Source organism: Microcaecilia unicolor, chromosome 1, assembly GCF_901765095.1.
Source record: "Microcaecilia unicolor chromosome 1, aMicUni1.1, whole genome shotgun sequence".
Classification (NCBI taxonomy): Eukaryota; Metazoa; Chordata; class Amphibia; order Gymnophiona; family Siphonopidae; genus Microcaecilia; species Microcaecilia unicolor.
In genome coordinates this window covers 239,370,290-239,394,502 of record NC_044031.1, presented here as the reverse complement: position 1 = coordinate 239,394,502, position 24,213 = coordinate 239,370,290, and the positions used below count along the sequence as shown (strand labels likewise).

General features: G+C 44.0%; 1 protein-coding gene across 5 annotated transcripts in view; it reads left to right on the top strand.

Moving 5' to 3' along the window:
- Positions 1-24,213, top strand: part of LOC115471274 — a 171,053-nt gene that overhangs the window by 139,933 nt on the left and 6,907 nt on the right. For 4 of the 5 annotated variants that reach the window (XM_030204978.1, XM_030204984.1, XM_030204996.1 and 1 more), the window contains exons 15-16: positions 12,411-12,467; positions 16,473-16,590. In XM_030204978.1, coding sequence (XP_030060838.1) covers positions 12,411-12,467; positions 16,473-16,590 — 175 coding nt within the window. The remainder of the gene's footprint in view (positions 1-12,410; positions 12,468-16,472; positions 16,591-24,213) is intronic. The other variant, XM_030205002.1, reaches the window with a different exon arrangement.

The following is a 24,213-nucleotide window of genomic DNA, read 5'->3' as shown; positions in this document are numbered from 1 at the left end:
GGCCACATCTGGTTCACCTGGTCAAGCAATGAGCGGTTTGCCTCAGGAGGTGACAGGAACAGTGGCCATTTTGGCGAGCTCTCAGCCTGAACCACTGCCTCTGCATCTCCCACGTTCGCATGGAATCCCTTCGATTGGTAATCGCCGTGGTGCAAGCAGCGGAGTTCTTCACAGCACTCGACCTCCATGGAACCATATCTTCATCTCCCCATTTGACCTCCACATCAGCAGTTCTTGCATTTCATGGTGTTGGGCCATCACTTCCAATTCAAGTTATGGTCATGGTAGTGGCTTTCCTGTGGTACCAGGGGATTCGAGTCCACCCATACCTGGACAACTGACTAATTTGCACGTCATCATATCAGGACAGCGTAATGGCGACGGTGGTCAAGCTGCTGCAGCCCTTGGGCTGAGTGATCTTCAAGAAGAGCAGGTTAATTCCATCACAGCAACTGGAGTATCTCAGGGTACCATTCAATACACAGAAGGAGTGTTTCTCGTGGAACTCCAGAGTAGGAAGTTGATACGCCAGGTTTGCCTTCTCCTCAGGTATGAAACTGTGTGCAGGTGCTGGGCTACATGACAGCGGCTATGGAAGTGGTACCCTGGGCATAAGCACATATGCAGCCACTGCAGGACTCCCTTCTCAGTCACTGGTCTCCGGTATCTCAGAATTGCAGCATATGGCTGCCATGGCTGGGGGCGGCCAGGCGGGTGTGTAAGGTAGTAGCTGTAGGAATCTCTCTTACAGAATGTCATTCCCCAGTAGTGGGAGCTAGTGACAACGGATGTGAGCCTCTCACGTTGGGGGGCTCATTGTGGGGTTCACCTAGTGCAGGGGACTTGGTTGGCAGAAGAGGCTCGCTGGTCTATCAACTGTTTGGAGATCCAGAGAGTGCACAGGGCACTGGTGACCTTTGCTTCGAAGTTGCAGGTTGCTCCATTGCGAGAGTTCTCTATCAATGCAATGGTGAGACCGCCTACATCAACAAGCAAGGAGGGATGTGCAGCAGGCCGCTGGCATTGGAAACTGGGTTGCTCATAGATTAGGTGGAGAAGAATCTTCTCTGCTTATCGGCAGCTCACATTGCGGGGTCTCTGAGTGTGGAAGCCCAGCAGGCACTCCCTGGACCCGGGAGAGTGGGAGTTGTCCAATGAGGCCTTTTGGATGATGGTGAATCATTGGGGTACCCCGGCACTGGATCTGATGGCAACGGAGGCAAATGCCAGGGTTTTGCAATTTTTCATTCGGCAGTGAGAGCCGTGCTCTGCAGGTCTAGTTGCATTCCTTCATGAGCGGCTGACCTCAGGCTTCTCTATGTCTTTCATCTGTGGCCGATGATTGACCAACTGTTGATGAGGGTGACGCAGCACCTGGTCTGGGTAATCTTGGTGGCTCTGGACTAGCCTCAAACACCGTGGACCTGGTGTGAGGAAACCAGTTGCGACTGCCAGAAGGAGATCTGTTGTGACTGCTGCTGGCTTAGGGGCTGCTTCAGCAGGGTCCAGTGTTTATGGAGGACCCTTCCTCCTTAGTTCTTTCAAGAGCCAAGCCGTAAGACCAAAGGTAAAGAGGAAAGGATACTCAGATTCAGTCATTGCAATATTGCTTCAGGGTCAGAAGCGCTCAATGTCCGTGGCATATGCCTGGTTGTGGTGTACGTTTGAAGGTTGGTGCGCGGAGAGGGGGTAGACCCCTTCTCGTATATGACCATCCACATCTTAGCATTTCTGTAGGCAGGTGCTGGGCTTGTGCTTGGTGCTGGGCTCGTTCAAGGTCCAGGAGGCAGCCTTGGATTGTTTCAGGGGTTGCTTGCAGATCTCGTTGTTGTAGGCACGTCTGGACATGGTCAGATTCTTGAGAGGGGTGAGCCGCCTACTCTGCCTGGAGTGGAATCTCAGCCTTGTGCTGCATGCTCTCTGAAAGCCTTCCTTCGAGCGACTGCAAAAGGCGACCTTGAAGGATCTCACACTGAAAACGTTCCTAGTGGCCATAGCCTCAGTGTGTCAGTTGCCGGAGCTTCAGGTGCTCTCGTGTCGAGATCCTTTTCTCCATTTCATGGCTGCTGGGTCTCTATTTGGACATTGCCTTCCTTTCTACCCAAAGTGGTGTCAGTATTCCATGTTAATCGGTTGAGCTGCCCTCTTTCCACATAGATGAAGGGGGGCACAGTTTTCATCCCTCCAGCTTCTGGATATGCTCAGAATCTTGTTGAGGTATCTCAAGGTCATGAATGATTTTCGGAGGTCGGATAGGCCTTTTGGGCCTGATAGCTTCCAAGCCCACGATTGCCAAGTGGCTGAAGGAGACTGCTTCCCTTCCAGCATATAGGCTGAGGAAATAATCCCCTGCACTAGTGACGGCTCATTCTACCAGGTGGATGGTGACGTCTTAGGCGGAGTCCGCTTTGATTGCACCAGTGGACATCTATAGGGCAGCGACATGGTCAACACTGCATACCTTTGCCAGGCACTATTGAGTGGATGTTACAGCCCATTTAGAGGCCGCATTTGGGGCCTCGGTTCTGCTCGTGGCGGGGCAGGGTCCCACCTTGTTCGGGATTGCTTTTTAACATCGCACACATCCTAGAATAGTGGGAAGAAACATCATGGAAGGAGAAATTAGGTCTTACTTGATAATTTTCTTTCCATTAGTTCTTCACACTATTCCAGGGGCCCACTTGTGGATCTGTGAATAGGGTCAGAGGATGGCATTGGGTGGCTGCCTTGGGGCATCTCTCTGCGAGGGGAGTCCAGGGCAGGGCCTGGGCTCCTTTAATTATTGCTTGTTGTTTGCCTTGTTTAAAGATGTTGTATAGGTTTTATATCTTGTTTCCTACTGCTTGTCTAAGTAAATACTGGAGAACTGGGCTGGTTGGCTGAGTATATATAGAGCAGCTTGGTTGTGAGTTTCTATTTCCACCTGCTGGTTAATGGACATGACTATTCCCACACATCCTGGCATAGTGTGAAGAACTGATGGAAAGAAAATTATCAGGCAAGACCTCCATCCTCTCCTGCCTTTCTTCCAAAGTATACACATTGAGATCTTTAAGTCTGTCCCCATACAGTTTGTGACAAAGAACAGTGACCATTTTAGTAGGTGCTCTCTGGACTGATTCTATCCTTTTTATATCTTTCTGAAAGTGTAGTCTCCAGAACTGAACAAAGTGCTCCAAATGAGGCCTAACCAGAGAGGTGTTTTACAGAGGTATTATCACATCCCTTTTCCTGCCAATCCTTCCTCTCCCTTTGTGCCCTTCTGGATCCTTCTGGCATATGCCATCACCTTACTACCTGTTTGGCCACCTTAAGATCATCACATGATCACCCCAAAGTCCTGCTCCTCTTTTGTTCACAGAAGTATTTCACCCCTTAACCTGTATTGCTCACTTGAGTTTTTGTAACCCCAATGCATGACCCTGCATTTTTACCATTAAATCTTAGCTGCCAAATACTACCCCATTCTTCACACTTCACTAGATATCTCCTTATGTTATCCATACCATCAGGGGTGTCTACACTGTTGTAGATTTTTCTATCATCGACAGAGGCAAACGTTTTACCTTTAATCATTTTGCAATACCACTTACAAAAATGTTGACAAGAACTGGTCCTAGCAGCACACCACTTGTAAATGTCCCTCTCCTCAGAGCGAGCTCCGTTTACCACTATTATTTGTCGCCTTCCCCCTCGAGCAGTTCCTAACCCATTCACTCACTTTGTCAAAGGCTTTGCAAAAATCTAAGTACATCACATCCTACATTCTCCCTAAATCCAACGCTCTGGTTACCCAGTCAAAGAAATCAATCAGACTTGTCTAACAAGACCTCCCTCTAGTGAAACCATGCTGCGTTAGGTCCTGCAATCCATTGGCTTCCAGAAACCTCACTATTCTCTGTTTTAAAAGCATTTATGTTAATTTACCACAAAAGTCAGACTAACTAGCCTATAGTTCCCAACTTCCTCCTTTAGAAGGTATATAAATTTATAGAAAATAAAATACATTATCTCACACAGGATCAGTAAAATTGGAGTGGAGTGGAACAGGTGGATGTGAAGCGTTTGTTCACGCTTTCCAAAAATACTAGGACTAGGGGGCATGCAATGAAACTACAGTGTAGTAAATTTAAAACAAATCGGCGAAAAATTTTCTTCACCCAACACGTAATTAAACTCTGGAATTCGTTGCCTGAGAACGTGGTGAAGGCGGTTAGCTTGGCAGAGTTTTAAAAGGGGTTAGACGGTTTCCTAAAGGACAAGTCTATAAACCGCTACTAAATGGACTTGGGAAAAATCCACAATTCCAGGAATAACATGTATAGAATGTTTGTACGTTTGGGAAGTTTGCCAGGTGCCCTTGGCCTGGATTGGCCGCTGTCGTGGACAGGATGCTGGGCTCGATGGACCCTTGGTCTTTTCCCAGTGTGGCATTACTTATGTACAGTAGTTGAATGAAGGATAGATTACACTTTATACCACTCTACGAAAATGACAAACATTCAATTAATTCTTAGCCTTCTAACAATTTTCAATTTGAAAAAACCTGGTGAACTATTTTCGGAACTTGTGTTTTCATGCTGAAGGACAAATTGAGCATAACTCCTAAGATCACCATATTATACCCATTGAAAAATGAGAGAGAAGGAGGAGGAAGTGACGTCACCACTGGCAATGGCGGTCTAGCTTTTCAGCTCCCGCTCCCCGCCGCGATAAAAAAGCTTTAAGTGACCACCATCAACTATTTTCGCCGCTTTTGAACATTCCCGATTGGTATTACCCACCAGCTGGTATGAGTAAGGCGCATTCAGCGCGGAACAAGGACTCAGAGAAGTCGGCAGGCGGCGGGCCGAGTAAGACCCCGAAGCGCCACGAGGCAATGGCGCAGGCCTCGCCTTCTGATTCCGACTCAGCCTTATCGCTGGCGGAGTCGCGGAGGCCCCCCGCAAAAAAAAAAGGGTGTCTCGGGCGAACTCAAGCTGATTCTGTCCGGTATTCAGGAGGACATCCAAAAATCAAAGGAGGAGATATTGGAAAAGATGGAGGTGCTTAGCGCAGATCTCCGCGAGCTGGGGGGACGAATGGAAGAAGCGGAACTTCGGCTGGACGAGCATTCAGAGTCCCTAACTGCTCATGATGCACACATACAGGAATTGGATCAAAAAGCGAAAGACTTGGCTTATAAACTGGACGACTTAGAAAACCGGGGCAGGAGGAATAATCTCCGACTCCGCGGGGTTCCAGAGGGTGGAGAGACGGAGGATATCCCACTAATAGTGCAAACTATATGTGCAACCCTGATGGGGTCCGAGGTAACGGCAGAGAAGATTGACTTGGACAGAGCACATAGAGCCCTGGGCCCGCGTCAGGAGAATAGAGCGCGAGACATCATCGTGCGATTTCATAAATATGAAATAAAAGAACAAATTCTTGCATGTGCTCGGAAGAAACAAGATTTGGAGTATGAAGGAGCCAAGATAACGGTATACCAAGATCTTTCCCAGTTCACGCTGCAGCAGAGGCGACTCCTGAAGCCGGCCCTGGATGTCCTAATCAAAGAGAAGCTCACCTACAGGTGGGGCTTTCCTTTTTCGCTGAACTTCACGATTAAGGGGACCAGATACAGGGTTTGCTCCCTAACTGAAGCTTGGGCGTCTTTGTATGCGGTGGGACTGGTGAGCTCGAAGGCTCCTTTGGGAGAGCTGGCACCTACGACGAAAGCAAAGCTACAAAAATGGCAGCGGGTCCCTCCATCCAACAAGCGCAGCAATCCGAGGCGGAGAGCGACGGTGGAGGGAACCTGAGTGCTGATACGCTGGCCTAATCGGGGCATGTCACCTGAGTTCCTTGCGTCTGTGGACGATGAAGAGCAGATGGACACATATGTGGTATCAGGGGGACACTGCTCATAGAGTCTTCCAGTCTGCTGTGTTCTGAGTTTATTTTGAAGCACCATAGTTATTGGGGGATCTGTATGTATATATATATATTTTATTCATTTTCATTTCTCTCATCTCCTCTTTTTTTTTTTTTTCTTTTCTTCTTTTAGTGGGAGGAGGGAGGCTCTCAACAGTTAGACACCTAAAAGGAGTGAGGTTTTGTATTGGTAATGGGAGAGGTGTACTTCATGGAGAGCTGTGGCATGTATACAAGTTACAGTGTTTTGATCTGTTTAAATGGGATTTGGCATCTGATGGTAGCATGGCAAAGATCAAGGGGGGGGGGGGGGGCGGGAGGGAGTTGGATCGACTGAAATACAGTGGGTTACTTTCTCACATCCCACCCGGGGGGCATGTACCTTCGGGTTGGTGACTGGAGAAGAGGGAAGAGGGGGTTAGATAATGGGGTCAAGGGGGGGGAAGGGGAGGGTGGGCTCGGACTGGCACATTGTAGGAGAATGGAGGTGAAAGCGAGGACAGTGGGTTGGTATGCTCTGCTCGTTCTGCTTGGTTTTATGTCTTAGTCATGAGTACAAATCTTAAGATCTTATCTTACAATGTCAAAGGATTGAATATGCCACAAAAAAGGCAGAAATTATTTAAAGAGCTCCAGCAGCTGGGGGCCCATATAGTTCTGTTGCAGGAGACGCACCTCCGCCGGAAGCATGAAAGACTCCTCTCCAATCCTAAATACCCCAGGTCCTTTTTTGCCTCCTCCAATGAGGGATCCAAAAAACGTGGGGTGGCGGTGTTATTCCATGAGTCAGTACAAGCCCAAATAGTAAAGGTTAAGCGGGATCCAGGCGGGCGGTTTCTGTTTTTACACATAACACTAGACCACATGGACATAACTCTAGCCTGTATATACGCCCCGAATGATCACCAGCAGGCTTTCTACATTAAAACAAGGAATCTATTAGCTACATTTGCACAAGGAGCTATAATAATGGGAGGCGACTTCAATGGAGTAATGGATCCGGTTTTAGACCGGTCTGGGACGGGGCAGACTGTAGGCACTCGGGATGCCTTAGCGCTGGGATCACTGGCCACTTCTCTGGGGACTCTGGATATATGGCGATTGAGTCATATGCGAATGAGAGATTATACATATTACTCAGCAGTGCATGCATCATACTCACGTATCGACTATATCTTTCTTGATGTAGCTCTATCAGAGCAGGGGCCCAGTGCAGGTATTGGCAGTGCGACCCTGTCTGATCATGCTCCGGTTTGGATCGTACTGCCAACAATTAAGGCAGAGATTAAAGACAAAAGATGGGCACTTAATGCCAGCGTGTTACAGGAGAGTGAGGTGGTGGAGGGCTGTAAAAAAGTGCTGAAAGAGTATCTGGAGATCAATAAGGCATCGGGGCCACCCCTTAGCATTGTGTGGGACGCCATGAAGGCAGTGTCGAGAGGCTATTTCTTACAGCTGGCTAGTAGGAGGGCTAGGATTCGCAGAAAACAAGTGGCTCAATGCTTAGATAGGATCAAGAGTTTAGAAGCTCAGCATAAGGCCGGCGGCTCTCCGACCACATTGGAGGAGCTGCGAATCCAGCGCCTTCAGCTGGACTCTATTTACTCTGAACACTTAAGCCAATTACAATCTCGATCGAAAGTTTACTCTTATGAATTTTCTAACAAAGCGGGACGCCTCCTGGCCCTGAGGCTACGTAGGAAAAAGGTGGAAAGGGCGGTAACCCATATCCGGGAGAGAGGTGGGGACATGCTGAATACATCAGAAGCTATTAGAAGGCGGTTTGGTGACTTCTATAAGGAGTTATATGCTCGTGAAATAAACCCCCCTGCTGACTCTATTGCAGATTACATAGCGGAGACTGATTTAGCCTCTTTGACAGGCCAGCAACGTGCCACTCTGGATGAGCCGGTCACCCCGCTTGAAATACACAAAGCTATTCAACATTTACCATCTGGTAAGTCCTCGGGGCTGGATGGACTACCTAATGAGTTCTATAAGCAATTTGCTTCTGACCTGGCCCCACTTTTGGCTAACATGTTCAACCAAATAGGGAGGGGGGAGTCTCTACCGGCCTCCATGTTAGAGGCCTGGATAGCAGTATTACCAAAACCAAACAAAGACCAAGCGGATTGTGGGTCTTATCGTCCTATATCTGTTCTAAACGCTGACGTCAAAATTTTAGCCAAAGTCTTAGCTAATAGACTAGCCCCTATGCTCCCGGCGATTATTCACCCAGATCAAGTGGGTTTCGTCTCTTATAGGAAAGCAATGGATAACACGAGGAGAGTAATAGACTTAATGTATTTGGCAAAAAAAATGTGAAAGCCTATGTGTCTCCTTAGTCTAGACGCTGAAAAGGCCTTCGACAGGGTGCATTGGCCATTCATGTATAAAGTGATGGAGACTTTTGGGATAGGACCACAATTCTGTAGGTGGATTCAAGCATTCTACACCTCACCTAAAGCATGTATCAGCGTGAATGGGGGCTACTCTGAACTCTTCACTCTGCACAGGGGCACCAGGCAGGGATGCCCTCTCTCCCCGCTGTTGTTTGCAATGGTCATGGAACCTTTTGCGTCTAGGGTTAGATCCAACCCGGGGATCACTGGCGTTACAATAGCGGGGAGAGCACATAAATTGGCCCTCTTTGCAGATGACGTGTTATTGTTTATCACCCGCCCTCTAACATCGTTCCCAGAGCTTTTGCAGGACATTGAACAATACTCTGCACTCTCAGGATTTAGAGTAAATATGTCCAAATCTGAAGCCCTAAACGTGACCCTCGATGCGGATCTGGTGGAAACCTTAAAATCGACGTATGCTTTTCGGTGGGCTAGTGGGAGTATCCGCTACCTGGGGGTGAACATCACTGCTAGGCTCTCTGATCTTTTCACAGCAAACTATAAAGGCCTGGGCCGCGTCCTCACTGCAGATATGGAAAGATGGGGAGACATTGCACTCTCCTGGTTTGGCCGTATTGCCGCAGTTAAGCTAAACATATTACCACGTTTACTGTACCTGTTCCAGGCTCTTCCGGTCCCGCTGCCTCGTAAATTTCTTGCTGCACTGCAAGATCGTATTGTGCGTTTTATTTGGGCTGGCAAACGTCCGCGGCTAGCACGAGCCTTCTTGTACCAGGATAGGAGGAGGGGAGGGCTGGGGGTCCCCAATGTGGGTTGGTACTACAGAGCAGCTCAGGCACGTGCGGCTGTGGAGTGGTTCCAGGACTACCCTGATCGGCAATGGGTGGGCCTGGAGCAGTTCACATTGGGCGCAAGGCCGTTGGGGGCACTAATGTGGCTACCAAGGTCCCTTAGGTCATTGGAGGAGGGTTTGTGTCCCTCCCTATACGTTACTCTGTCTAACTGGGATAGTCTCTTTCCGCATCGTCAATGCTTACTGTCGCGTTTATCCCCCATAGCATATAACCCCTTATTTATTCCGGGGACAGAGAGAGGCATATTCACTAGATGGTATGAAGGAGGGCTGAGAACTTGGGGGCAACTACTGGCGGGAGAGTCCCTTTTGTCTTATACAGAAATTCAGCAACAGTTTCCAACAGTGGTGACTGATAAGTACGCATTTCTCCAGCTCTCGCATTTCCTTAAGACGAAAGCAATTCAGGAAGTACTACACAGACAGCAATTAACTCTTGAGCAAATATGTGAGGGACAGGCTACGACCACAGGGTTGATATCTCGTTTACATCGTATTATTACTCAACAAACACCTTGTTATACACTTCACAGGAAGGGTTGGCAGAGGGACCTGGGGATCGAATTGGAGGATACGGTATGGGAGAGGATGGAACGAGCGGCGGCCGGGGTGTCGTCTCATGTCCCGTTCAAAGAAAATGCCATTAAAGTTCTATTTAGGTGGTACATGACACCAGAGCGTTTACAACGAATTTATCCCACCATGCCTGGGCAATGCTGGAGGGGATGTGGTGTGAAGGGATCCATGGGACATATTTGGTGGAAATGTAGGAAAATCAGAGCTTATTGGAAAGCAGTTCGTAGCAGACTGCAGGTATGGCTGGGAACTCAGATTCCATGGAATCCCACTATTTTTCTGTTTTCAACAACAGCAGCGGGCCTCACACCTACTCAACAGACTTTGGTGCGCTATGCCACCTGTGCAGCTCGAATAGTTATAGCGGCTTGTTGGAAACAGACTACGATTCCGCCATTAACTAGGTGGCTTCGAAAATTGGGATACGTCTGTGAGATGGAACGGCTCATAGCTGAGCGGAGTAACCGTACAAATAGATGGCACTCGATTTGGGACCCCTTTCTCCTTCATACATAATTTCGATGAGGAACCGGATTGTGATAAAGCCAGTCCGAGGGGGGTATGGGAGGGGGGAGGGGGGTAAATTTGACTTCTAAAGTAAAAGTTCTACAAAATTTGAAGTTATATGTATTGCTTTGCACTGTCATCAGATCGTTGTTTGCCTTGTTTGAAACATGTATCATTTGTTAATATTGACTTCAAATAAAAAAAAAAAAAAGAAAAATGAGGGAGAAAATCTGTCACTAGATGACCATCTTTCAGTGATACTCAAACATAAATGTAACGTCAAGAAACATTTTTCAAAAGTTGATCATGCTCAATAAAAGGTGAATGTAGTCTGCATAGATTCTAAAACTCAACCCTAAGCAATACAATAGCTTACACAATGGCAAAAATAAAATATTTTTAAAAATTGCTGAAAGACGAGATCCTTGTGGATCGCCAGTGGAGCAAATCAATTCAGAAGATTGTACACCATTTTTAATAACACAAAAGTCTTATCACTTAAAAAGGAGCAAAACCAATTCCAGACTGTCCCCTTAAGCCCTATCGCACATAAACGATTAAGCAATATTTCATGGCTTATTGTATCAAAAGCTGCTGAAATGTCGGGTGTAACTAGCAGATAATCGAGGATCCTTATCAAATCCTGCCCTCTATCAAGAAGGAAGATGAGCAATGTCATGCTGAGTTCGAAATCCAAAATTACATTAGAATACAGATAAGTCACCAATTGATTGTAAACTACCCTTTCTAGCAACGTACCAAAAAAAGGTAGAGGTGATATCGGCCTTTAATTATTAACCACATTGTAATCTAGTGTTTTCTTCTTAAGTAATGGTCAAACCAAATCAGTCTTCAACATCGATGGCATTACTCCTTCCTCTAATGATTTATTTACAATTCTAGTAAAGACAGATACAAATGGATCCTTAGTGCCTTAATAATTGATGGATGTACCGGATCTTATTTGCAATATGAGTTCTTTAATTTTCTTAGAACCTGTTAAAGGTGATCTTCTCTGATTAACTCAAAACTATCCCAACAATCATTACTCCCAGAAGACATTTGTAGCTTTTTCTTAGGCATCACATTCGTATCAAAAGATGACACAATATCTACAACCTATTTTTTGAAAATCTTCTTCAAAATCGTGACTTGACCATTCTGACTTAAATAATTCATTAGACCCCACGGGTGTAGTTAGATGTTTAACAACTGAAAAAAGTTCATTAGATTCAGGTGGAGAAGTTTCAGTATTATTATAAGATTTTTTTAACCTCGTTTCTGGTGGTACTATACAAAGTCAATCTGAAATTATACTCTTCTAATGTCAATTGGGAAGGACAATTTCTCCATTCTCGTTCTTTCCAGATTAACCCACAATGCTTCTTCCTTACCTCATAAGACCTGCAATTCTGTTGCTTAATCTTTAATTTATAATGCCACTTCTCCACCCTTTCTTCCTACCCTGTCCTTCCTGAACAAATTATAGCCCGGTATAATTATATCACGGTCATGGTTCTTCATGAAGCCATGACCATTACTAGATCCGAATTAGATTCTTCCATCACAGCCTCTAGATTCAGAACCTTATTTCCGAGACTACAGGTATTTGTATACACTGGTTTCCAGATGTTGCCCTTTATTCATTTCACTTGCCTGTGGGCTTAGCCACTAAGTGAAACCAGGCAAAGATAGGACCGAGTTAGGCACTTAACCACATAAGAGCCAATTCCGCCCTGAACCACCCACAGAATAGCCGACTACTTGTTACTGCTGCCAGCCACGAGACTCTCCTAGCTGGTTAAGTCACTTTGGGTTGTTGTTGTTTTTTTTGTTTGTTTTTGTTTTTGAAAGGAGTTGATATTTAAGGGAACTTACCAAACTTCTTCCCTTAATTCTGCTGTTTGTCCTCAGCTGTCTCATTACTGTCTAAATAGATCAACTCTTCCTTCTTTTTATTTTGTAACCCTTTGCAAATTTGAAAACAAATGGTGGTCTTGCAAGTCAGCTTACATTTTCTTTGTTTATACCAGTATTTTCCTTAGTTCACACTACTTGATAAAGGGGATATGACTCTTGTAAGTTAATCAAAAATGCATTTCTGGATACAGTGTATATAGTTGATTTGTACAAGTCAAGACAGTGTTTACAACCACAAAAATTTAACAAAGTTTTGTGTTTGAATTTTACAGAATGATGCAGAGGTCAGTATTTTCCTAGTAAATACAACAAGTAACCCAGAAGACAAGGTATGTGGATAACAATATCAGGAAAACTAACAAAGGAATTGACTGTTTAGTGCAGACTCCTAGTGAAGTAAATGGGGAAAAATAAGTTAACAATTAAATTAGGAGACAAGGAGAAAGGAACATAAATAGTTGACAGCCCTAATATAAAAAAGTATTAGGTGTTTGACAGCAGTCTTACGTATTCTGACGGCTCACTGAATTGTTACAGTATGGGTGTAAGTTTGGGCCTTGTAAGAACCAGAAAGGAAGATGACAAGGCTTGAAATAATTTCTGTAAGGGCTTGTGGGTATATAGGTATGCTCTAGTGAAGGGGGTTTCAATCCGGTCCTCAGGCCACACCCAGCCAGTGGGGGGATTCAAGATATCACCATTGAATTCAGTATACAAATTTCACATCAACGGGTGAATAAATTAAAATAAAATTGAAATCATCAAACAGATAAATATAGCAACTATGCAGTACTAGCTCAAATTTAATCATGTTATGATCACTGTTTCCCAGCGGACTCAACACAGTTACTTCTTGTACTATGCCCTGCATTCCACTAAGGACTGGATCTAAAATAGCTCCCCCTCTTGCTTGTTGCTGGATCAGTTGCTCCAAGAAGCAATCATTTATTATGTCTAGAAATTTTACCTCCCTAGCTCTTCCTGATATTTATCTAGTCAATACTGGGGTAATTGAAATCACTCATTATTAAATATTATCCAAATGTTATGGATTGATAGTCACAATTGCCCAAACTCTCAAAGAAAGTGGAGAAAAAAGACTTAGATTAAAAAAGCATGGCCTTCAAAACACGAAATAGCCAGCTTTGTATTCATTCATTGATCAAAAAAACTCCACTCAAATACATCTTTCATATCAAAATGTCCCAAACAGTGACTATAGTCATTTCATGTTGTTATAATACATAAGTCTAGCCTCTGAATGTGCCAAGTAATGTGCATTATTCTCATATAAATATTTAAAACAAAAAAACACTTCTTATCTTCAGCATGCACCACTGCTCCTTCAATTAATAGTTTAGACAGGAATTCGGTTTCACTATCCAAAATCGCTGCCTCAGGGAAGGATTAGAATCAAATCACCAACATCACAGGCTCACAAAGATGCCCATAGACAGTCCACCCAGGCGTTTGATTTTTTTTGTTTGTTTTATTTTGTTTTCTGACTCAAACAGGATGGGTGTAGCTACTGGAAAACTCACTTTATCCAATTGTCTAGCAGACTGCATCTTATTTGCTTATGCCCAAGCTAGGCTGACTCTGGAGAGCCATGTCACGTCTCATAATGTCAGAGCCATGTCTGCATCAGTAGCCCACAAGAGATCAGCCTCTATTGAAGAGATCTGCAGAACTGCAACTTGGCCTTCGGTCTGCACATTCACATCTTGCTGCCTTGAGCAAGATTTCTGACTCAATAGCCGGTTTGGTCAGCCAGTCCTACAGAACCTATTTGGGGTCTACAATCCAATTCTACCTTCCTAGGCCCATTTTTGTTTCTGTTCCAGGCTGCACCCCTTTGCTTGTTTATAAATTTTTCCCTTTTCTTTTGTTTGGTCAGTCTGGTAACTATGGATTCCTATATGTGGAATTACTGTGTCCTGCCTGTCCTCAGAGAAAGCAAAATTACTCACTGTAGCAGGTGTTCTCCAACGACAGCAAGACACATTTCCACATACCCACCCTACTCCAGTAGGAGTTGCATACTGTAAACTGTTGTTAGGCTGCCTTGATCCTGCATGATTCTTGCAGGTAGGAAAGTGCATGCATGTATGGTTCAACTTCTAAAAGCTTCTGGAATTAGAAGATGGCGAGCACGTCCATGCTAGGCTTGTTGGATGAGATCACCCAGAATAATTTCCGACCAGCTGTTCTTTTTTACTGCCCAATGAGAGTGTCCCGAATGAAGAAATACCAAAGTGGGGTGCTCTCAGATAGCATTAGAGCAGTGCAGATAGGTGCAATTATTATTTGATAATGTATTTTCAACTCGTATGTTTGCAAATTAACTGATCAGTGAACTTTTAATGTTTCAGGGTTTTTTTTATAGCGGACTATAAGAACATTTTATGGTACACTGTCATAAAATACTAAAATTAATTAGTGATGGTAAATATGTTCACAGGAATTGAACACTAAGTGGTTAAGGTTCACATTTTTGTCACTGAATATTCGGGGAGGATATATGATGGGATTTAGAACCTGAATGGTTTGCCAAGTGGTAGCATGTTTGTGGAATTTGGCTTTTTGAACCACAATGGGAGCTCATACAACTGATATCCTCACCTTGTCATCATTAATTAACAAATTATACGTCAATAACCTCATCTATCTTTTTGGAAGAGGCTTATTTTCTGTTACAGTCTACTTTGCTTTTCCTCAGTGAAAGTTGGCCTGATGATCTTTACTTCCTAGTCTATGTATTGTAATTTTGACTGAAAAGTAGCCTTCAAATCATAACATATTGAAACTGCTTTCTAACTTCCTTATTCAAATAGTTTGTGTGATGTGATTTGGATCTGATTTGCCATAATATGAGTCCTTCCAGTTTAGTTTGTCACTTCTTAATATTGAATGGTTCGCAAAATACTTAGTACTTTTCAATTCTTAGGAATTCTATAAATACTGAATCCTTTCCTGTGAAATTAACTTGCTTATTCTTACTTGTTGGTAATAGTTTAATTATTAATCTGATGTCCCTCTTATGAGTCATTCTGTGAAGACCCATCAAAACATAAAATGTTTTATTTTGTAATTGAATTAATATAATAAATTGAATGTACAACCTGTGGTTTATAACGTAACCATTTAGCTTTAGAAAAATATGTTTTACAAAGTCTTTAAATGAAGATTTCTAAAACTTAATGGGCCGAATATGTAATTTCCTTTATGTTCTTACTGAACATTTGGAATATCTAGGGCTGGATATACACTGAGTAGCAGATTTGTCATGGTATCCAGACATTACATCTTGGCACCAGGGATTTGTCCATAAAGAGCAGATGTGACATACTTATGAAGAGGCTGGAATTAACTTGGCCCCAAGAAATGTAGAGCTGGTGTGGTTGCCACCAAGAGAGCAGAAGAGGTAGTATTTCAGAGATGACTACAAAAGGATAGCAAGTTACTAAAGAGAGAAAGAAGTTAGGCAGGAGGACAAATGTATGGAGAGGGAATGGAAAATAAGGAGCAAGAGAGAAGTATGTGGAGAAGGAAAAGAAGAGTACAGATGGAGTGATGGATAGGGAGAGGAAATGGGGGGGGGTAGGAAAGTAGTAAGGGAAAAGTGATGGTTGAGAAAATGAAAAGGATGCAGAGCATGGGTAGATGGGGAAGATCAGGATGCTGAGGGTATAAAGACTATAGTAGAAGTAATCAAGGGAGTGAGTCTGATTAAGGTTGACATGTGAAAAGAGGGTGAAAAAATGAAGGGAAAGTAATTAAGTGGGAATGATCGGTTTGGGAAAAGAGTTTTAAAAGATGGAAGATGATAGAATGTAGATGTTTGGAAAAAGAATGAATAGGCAGCAAAATAGATAAAAGATTCAATACTATAAAATAAAAATCTTTTGTGCTGTCCAAAACTTTTGCCTTAAAAGTATTCCCTGGAAACATAAAATGGGAGATGGAGACCATACAACCCATACATTCTGCTCATTTGCATAGTTTTATTTGCTCCCTCTTGATGCTGCCTCTGCTCCCATTTTTCCTCCTCTTCTACCTGCCCTTGTGAGATTGTCATTCCCCTGTCATCTAAATTTTGGAGGTGGCTGTTGTGACCCAAATTTGTTCCAGCTTGGGTGCATCATTTTCTTGGTAAATGTAAATATAGCATTTACTGCACTAAGCATCCTGAAAACTTGAAATAGAGAAGCTCTAGTCCATACTTGTATATTTTTCTTCATTCAAGAATAACTTTGATTTCTAGTTCACAGGGATTTTAATTAATCTGAAACTGAACTGAGTATAGTGAATGATAAATGTTTGTATTACTTTAGGCATCAAATCCTAAACCAGTTCAGAATAAAGGAGCAGGCAGTACTACTCAGAAGAAGGCTTTGACACCACAAGCTGGGAAGAATCTAAATCGTTCATCTGCTCCAATCGTTTATTGTGGTAAAAATAATCTTTGAAACCCTACTTTTAAAGAATGTTTTTGAGTGGTTTCTTTTTTTTAATGTTTTGCTTATGTAGTAAATTCAACCTGTTGCAAGCACTCAAATACAATAACCGTTTACACATATAACATTCTCATATATATACTTATACATATACTTCATTGCTTTCTCTGGTGATAGAAGCGATCCAAACAAGCAGCCTTGTGGTGGCGCCAAGTGCCTTTCCTTCTGGTACATCCCATCTCCTCTGACACAACTTCCTGTGTTGATACCAGAGGAAAGGGCCCCGATGCCTCCTAAGGCTGTCTATCCTAATCACTGTTGACACTGGAGACAGGAACGAATGTGGGGAGAGTGGGATAGAGTACCAAATTCAGGACAAAAATCCGTATAACGCTGTCACATATATAGCACGCAGGAGAGGTCTTGCAGATTGCAAAAATGCACATAATGCATGAAATATGGTAATCAAAACACCACAGTAACTAAATTAATATTTTTATAGTGTGCCATAAATGTGAGTCCTATCAAATTTTCTTTAAAACTTTCTTGTTCATCTGGACAGAACATTTCCATACTTTTATACCAATCAGTGAACACTGGGATTTTTCCACTTGCCAAAATCTCTGATTGCAAAGAAAAGTGGTCTTTGAATAAGCCCTAATTGCACATCTCAGGATGACTAAGTGGACCTTACCCAAGAATCTTAATCACTCGATCGAATAACCTCAATGCTTTTAATAAACAAACAATCCCACTTCTAATCTAAAATCGATTACTATGTAACCACACAATGCTGACTAATCTCACTGCCAAACACTATCACTATCTACCCTAATGTCGATAACCGAGCAACAATATAATGTTGACACCTACGCAAGATCACAAGCAGGCTCATTTTTAAAGCACTTAGACTTACAAAGTTCTATAGTTTACCATGTAACTTTGTAAGTGTAAGTGCTTTGAAAATATGCCCCAATGTATTTTTATACCATGTATGTATGCACTGAATGTAAAACCATGTGCAACTCTGTAGACCGGAAATGGCAATCGCCACTACAGCAAATGTAAGCCACATTGAGCCTGCAAATAGGTGGGATAATGTGGGGTACAAATGCTACAAATAAATAAAAATAAATAAATAAATCATCAACTTAAGATTCTGCAGCATCTTCTCTCATTATGTTCTTTCTTCTCTAACTAACCATAAATAAAATGTAAATATTATTAAAAAGAGAGAATGTGAAACAGCATGCCTCCTCCATATTCTCTCCTGCAGTAATCTGAATTAGTGCTTCTCAACCAGTGTGCCGCAGAGATCTCCCTGGTGTGCCGAAGATTCTGCCCTTCCCCAAATGTAGGTTGTCTCCCCAGCCCCAATCATGACTACTCCTCCCTGCTGACCAGCAGCTCACCAGCCGTGTCTGCTGCCTCCATAAGAGCCCCCCCCCCCCCCCCACCTATTTCCCTGCCTTTTTTTTTTTTTTATACCTCCACCGCCCTCCCACTTGCTCAGTTACTCACTCACTGGCTTCTCTAAGCCTGCTGCTTCCCCAGGTCTCTGTTAGGGGAAACAACAAATAGAAGCCAGGTGTGGGGCCATAGCTGCTGCCGATTCTGCCAATCGCAGCCCTTCTGATGTAGCTTTCGGTTTCAAAAGTTAGGCAGAATTGGCAGCATCTTCCACAGGGTAGTGGTGATGTACGTGGCTTCTATTTGTTGTTTCTGCCAACTGAGAAGGAGGGTGTTTGAGGTAAAAAATAGACCCAGGGAGTGACAGAAGATAATAATAGGGGTGGGGAAGAGTGCACTGATGCGAGTCCTTGGTTGATGGTGAGGAGACAGAGGGCAATAGTGGGGGGAGAGCACAGAGGGCGATGCTGGATGGTAGGAGGGGATTGTGCACAGAGGGCAGTGCTGGATGGTGGTGGGGGAAGAGTTCACAGAGGGCAGTGCTGGATGGTGGTGGGAGGAGACAGAGCAATGATGGAGAGTGCACAGAGGGCAACGGTGGTGGGGGAGAGCGGATGGTAGCGGCACAGTGATCAAGGGTGATGCTAGATGGTTGGGGGGTACAGTGACAGAGGGTGATGTTAGATGGTGGGGGTATAATGACAAGGCGATGCTGGAAGAGGAGAGAGAAACAGAAGAGGTACTGCTTGGCAGGGGAAGAGAGAGACAGAAGATGTTGGATGACAAGGGGACAGAGAGGAAATGCTGGTTGGCAGAGATACAGAGAAGAGGTGTTGTATGGTGGAGAGGAGAGACAGAGGGGGTGTTGTATAGTGGGGGGAGGGAAAGACAAAGAGGAGGTGTTGCTTGGCAAGGGGGGAGAGAGACAGAGAGGTGATCTCGGAGGGCAAGGGGCAGAATAAGTGAGGCAAAGAGGAGATCCTGGCTTGGGAGAATTAAATGACCAGATAAAGGTAGAAAAAAAAATTTTTAATTTAAGGTAAAAATAGTGTGGTAATCATGTTGGTCCGCTTTAAGGGTTAATATGTAAAAGAAGCAAACAGAAAATAAGGTGATAACTTTTTATTAAGCTAAATACAGAGGCCAAAACTTCCTTCTTCAGCTCATTAAAATGTCTAGAACCAAAGAAGGAGGTTTTTGGACTCTGAAAGCTAGTCAAAATATATTTCATTAGTCCAGTGAAAAAGGTATCACCTTATTTTCCATTTGTATTTCTTAATTGGGATGTCACTTTTAGAACTTTACACCAGTCTTTACATGTTGCACAGTAGAGGAGGCATTTGTCACTAATTTTCTTTCTCTGCTTGTTGCTTTGTATGCGGATTTTAGCTTGGGAGTTCAGTTTAATTTTTATCTACATATTTCTAGTTTTAGTTTGTGATTACTTATACTTGATGAGGATCTATATATGTTCTGCATGTGTAAAAGAGATCAGGTATTCTGTAAGTATTGAATGATCCCTCAGAGACAATCTGTAGTAATCCAGTTTGTTTAATTTTCCAATAGGAATATTGATGTTCTGTTAACCACAGCAATGATTATGGTGCTCCTTTTCCTAAGTAGGCCCTCGTGTGACTCCTAGAAGTTAGTGCTATTATGGTATGGTAGAACTGCTACATCAGTCTTGAGTGAATTTTGTAAAGTTTTGTATTGCTTCATAATAAGCGTAGTACTGGACTTTAGATTTGGATTTAGCTCATGCTTTTCTCAGTAGTACTTCAATGTGAATTATATTCAGGTACAGTATATAGTTTCCTGTCCCTAGAGGGCTTACAATCGGAGTTTATAACCTGACACAATGCAGGCTTGTGTGATTTGTCCAAGATCTCAAGGAGCAGCAGTTGAATTTGAACCCTGGGTTCCCTAGTAACTAAACAATTATCTAAAGGCCACCATACATGAAGCCTAGTGGCTGTTTGGCAACCTACAGAAAAATTGATAGGCAACTAATTTTATAATTGTTGGTAACCACAGGATTTCTGATGGTGCTGTGCTGGAGATCCAAGGCTGACTGGGAGCCTCATGTTAAGTGCCTGTGTATGTTTCCAGAGTACTGTAAATAGTGTTCAATATGTTGTATTATTTAGGTGCATTTTGAATTTTATGGCACATAATTCCTTCCAGTTGTATTAGTGCACACATATTGCTATCAGAAACACAGGTATTTTTTTTTGGGGGGGGGGGGGGGGGGGGGGAGGTGAGGCAGCAGTTGCAGTTACTCTTTTTATCCATGTTGGAAAAGGTGGTGTTTTATTTTTGTTTTATTTTGTTCACTGACCATCTGTGAACATACGAAGGGAGGGAATTATCTTGCATTAAATCCTGCCACGGTCCCTATACTTTCTTCTATGCCTCTGACTAGTTATGTTTTGGGTTAATACTGTAGATTTATATATTTTCTGGCATTTAACAATCATGGTCAGTGACTAGCAAATATGACAACTTTAAGAAATTTGGTTTAGTATTTCTCGAGGATCAGGAAAGCTTCAAAGTATGCCCCAAATTACAAAAGGTTGAGAATCACTGCTTTAAATGAAAGGCGTAAAATAGGAACCAGTGACCAAGTATAATGTCTTATGGAAATTACAGCTGAGTTAAAGCGTCTACAGAATCTTGTGCCAGTGCTGATATGTAGTTTTTTAACTTAACTCCTTACTGCAGACTTTCATAATAATCAGCAGCCTTAACCTCTAAAGGTACTCTTAAGTTCTTCCAGTCACCCCTTGAACTCTTATCAGTCACAAATATAGCCAGATCTATTGCAGAAACAAGGCCCATCAATAGCAGCTTTCACCAGAGAAACACATCTACCTTAGCAGAAAGTAATCAAATAGGGGAGTGCTAGCAGTCTAAATTGAGATTCTGTATGAGATTGAAATTTTATGTTGGAATACTTTTTTTTTTTTTTTTAATACCCTACTACCCATTTGAAAAACCGAGGTTTCTTGAGGAAAGGCCACAAATTTTCCTTCATGTCAGTGTGCCACAACCTTGCTAGGTCAAGAAGACATAAACGGGTAATCACTATTGAAATAACTTCTTTCACTACTGCTACTGCTGTGATCAAAGGCATGCTTCTCATTTTTTAGAGAATGAGTCCAAGGAGGAACCACCTCTTTTATAGATCCATACCATTATCCCCATACCAAAAGGAAACATTTTAAAATTGGCCAGCCAATTTGTTTATAAAAAATCAACCAGCATTAGTCCACCAGTTTCTTTGTAATTCCAAAACAAACATATTCAAGACTTCCTCTGTTGTGCTCCTATGTATATTGGGGCATCAAGTTGCATAGGTCTCCAGAGAAGGACCTTTGGACTCTTTGAAAAATATCACTGGCAACCATTTTATATGTGTGGATAGTGTGCATCTATGCTATCTAACAAACACTTTATGCAGGTATTTTCATATGTTCTTTAAAATGTTTCCAACATCAACTTTGTAGAGATCAGATGGATCTCATATCAGATATATGCTCATATTTGAAGAGAGACTTACTGAGAATCTCCCCCACCTGCAGTGGCAAGATCTTGGAATTTACTACAGTGAGTTGCTGTGCAGAAAATTTCCCATGTTCCTCCAGCAGTCCAAAGTGTTGTAATACAAAGCAACAGGGCCGGTCTTAGCAAGTGCGGGGCCCTATGCAGACCAATTTGATGGGGCCCCACCCTAGCCCTGCCCCCATCCTAACTCCACCCCCACCCTAGCTCCAGGGCCGGCCACCCCTCCCTCCGAGTTCCAAGGCCCCCAGCTCCAGGGCTTCTCCCCCCCTAGGGCCCCCAGCTCCAAGGCCCCCCTCCCCCCCCCCCCCCCCCCCAGCTCCAAGGCCTCCCTCCCGGTCATTTTTTAACACCCCCTCCAAAATCCAGTACTAGGTATGCTGAGAATACAAAATACTCAGGACCTATGGAGCAATTCTACCATACCATAAGCAGTCATTTCTACGAATCACACAAAGAAAAGGAAAACATCTTAAAACACTACAGTGAGCACTAGAACATCAATTCACCTATTGTAAAATGAAACCAGACAGAATGGTACAGATCGTCGATCCTGCACAGTCAATGCCAACTGAAAGCCATGTCTTTTTCACAAACACAGATACACCCTAATCCACTATACAATAAGTAGTAATATTTAAACTTTCTATTTAGACAAAAATTAAACTGAACCCCCAAGATGCCAGACTCTGCATACAATGCAACACCGCAGAAACAGAAAATGTCCCCTAGTACTGTACAAAATATAAAGACAGCAGATGTAAATTAAAAAAAAAACTAACAAATACCAATCACCACTTTACAAATTAACAAATAGAAATAAAACAAATATAGAAAATAAAATAATACCATTTTATTGGACTAATACATTTAGCTTTCAGAGGCCAAAACATCCTTCCTCAGGTCAATATAGTATAGTACTGTTACAGTATCCTATCCTGACCTGAGGAAGGAGGTTTTGTTCTCCGAAAGTTAGCCAAAATGTATTAAAATTAGTCCAATAAAAAGATTACCTTGTTTACATGTTCTGTTATAAACATTTATTAACACATCTACAATACTACTTTATCCTAGAGCAAAAAAATAAAAATTTATATTTTATTTACAGTTTGTTGTCTCTGGTTTCTGCTTTCCTCATCTTCTTTTCACTGTCTTCCTTCCATCCAGCATCTGTCTTCGGTCTCTCTCTGCCATCCAGTGTCTGCCCTCTCTGCTGTGCCCTCCATCCAATGTCTGCCCTCTATCTCTGCCCCTTCCATGATCCATCCACATCTGCCCTCTATCTCTGCCCCTTCCATGATCCATCCACCATCTGCCCCTGTCCTCTCTCTCTCCCCCATCCATTCACTGTCTGCCCTTTCTATCCCTTCAATCCACTGTCTGCCCTTTCTCTCTGCCCCTTCAATCCACAATTTGCCCTCCCTCTCCCATCCATCCAGGGTTTGCCCTCCCTCTCGCTCCCCCATCTAGGATCTGCCCCTCTCTCCGCCCCTTTTTTTCAGCCCCCAGTTCCAGCCCCACTATCCCACCAGTCCCCCATTTCAGCCACAGCCCTTTTCTCCCACCAGTCCCGAGCTTCAGCCCCCCCCCCCCCCCGCCACTTCTCCCTGTCCCCTTTTCAGACCCTGCCCCTTTTCAGCCTCCAGTCCCAGTACTAGCCCCCTTATCCCACCTAACCTCCTTTTCAACCCCCAGTTCCAGCCCCCTTCATCCACATGCCTTGTATTAGGGCCCCCCTTTTCAGAACCATTTTCCCACCAGCCATGGCCCCCATTTTCCCATATGGCCCCTTCTCAGACTCCAGTGCCAGTCCTCTTCTCCCATCCGTGAACCCCCTCCCCACCTCAGTCCCCTTCTCCCTTCCAAGAACCCCAGTCCCCTCCCCACCCGTCCCCTTCTCCCATCCGAGAACCCCCTCCCCAGTCCCCTTCAACCATCAAAGAACCCCTGCCCCACCCTCTTCTCCTATCCGTGAACCCCCTCCCCACCTCAGTCTCCTTCCCATCTGAGTCCCTCCCCCCCAACCCACCTACCAGCTCCGTTCTCCTCACCCTCACTGCCTTTAAAAAAACAATTTTGAAGCGCCAGTGTGACAGGCAGTGCCTCGCGTCTGCCCTGCTACTAAAAATCTCTTCGACGTCGTTGGGCCTTCCCACGTTGAGTCCTGCCCTCCTCTGAGGTAACTTCCAATTACTGCGAGGGCGGGTGGGACTCAGTGTGGGAAGGCCCAACGACGTCGTCAAAGAGATTTTTAGTAGCAGGGCAGACGCGAGGCACTGCCTGTCACACTGGCGCTTCAAAATTGTTTTTTTAAAGGCAGGACAGGGTGGGAGCAGCGGGAGTAGAGCACCCCCCACCCGCTGACATCTGGGGTGGACCGCCCCCACCACGCCGCTGTCGAGCACCGTTCGGAGGGAGGGAGGACTGGAGCTCGGGCGGTCGGGGTGGGGCGACCTCAGGTGCGCCGCACGGGGCCCCCCTGAGCACGAGGCCCTATACGGCTGCCTCGCCTTAAGACCGGCCCTGCAAAGCAACCTTTAGCAACTCTTTCTATACTAATACTTTATAAAGAAGATTACCATGGCCAGCAGTTCCTAAACTGTGGGTCACGATCTCAAATGGGCTCTGTAAGTCCACATTTGGGATA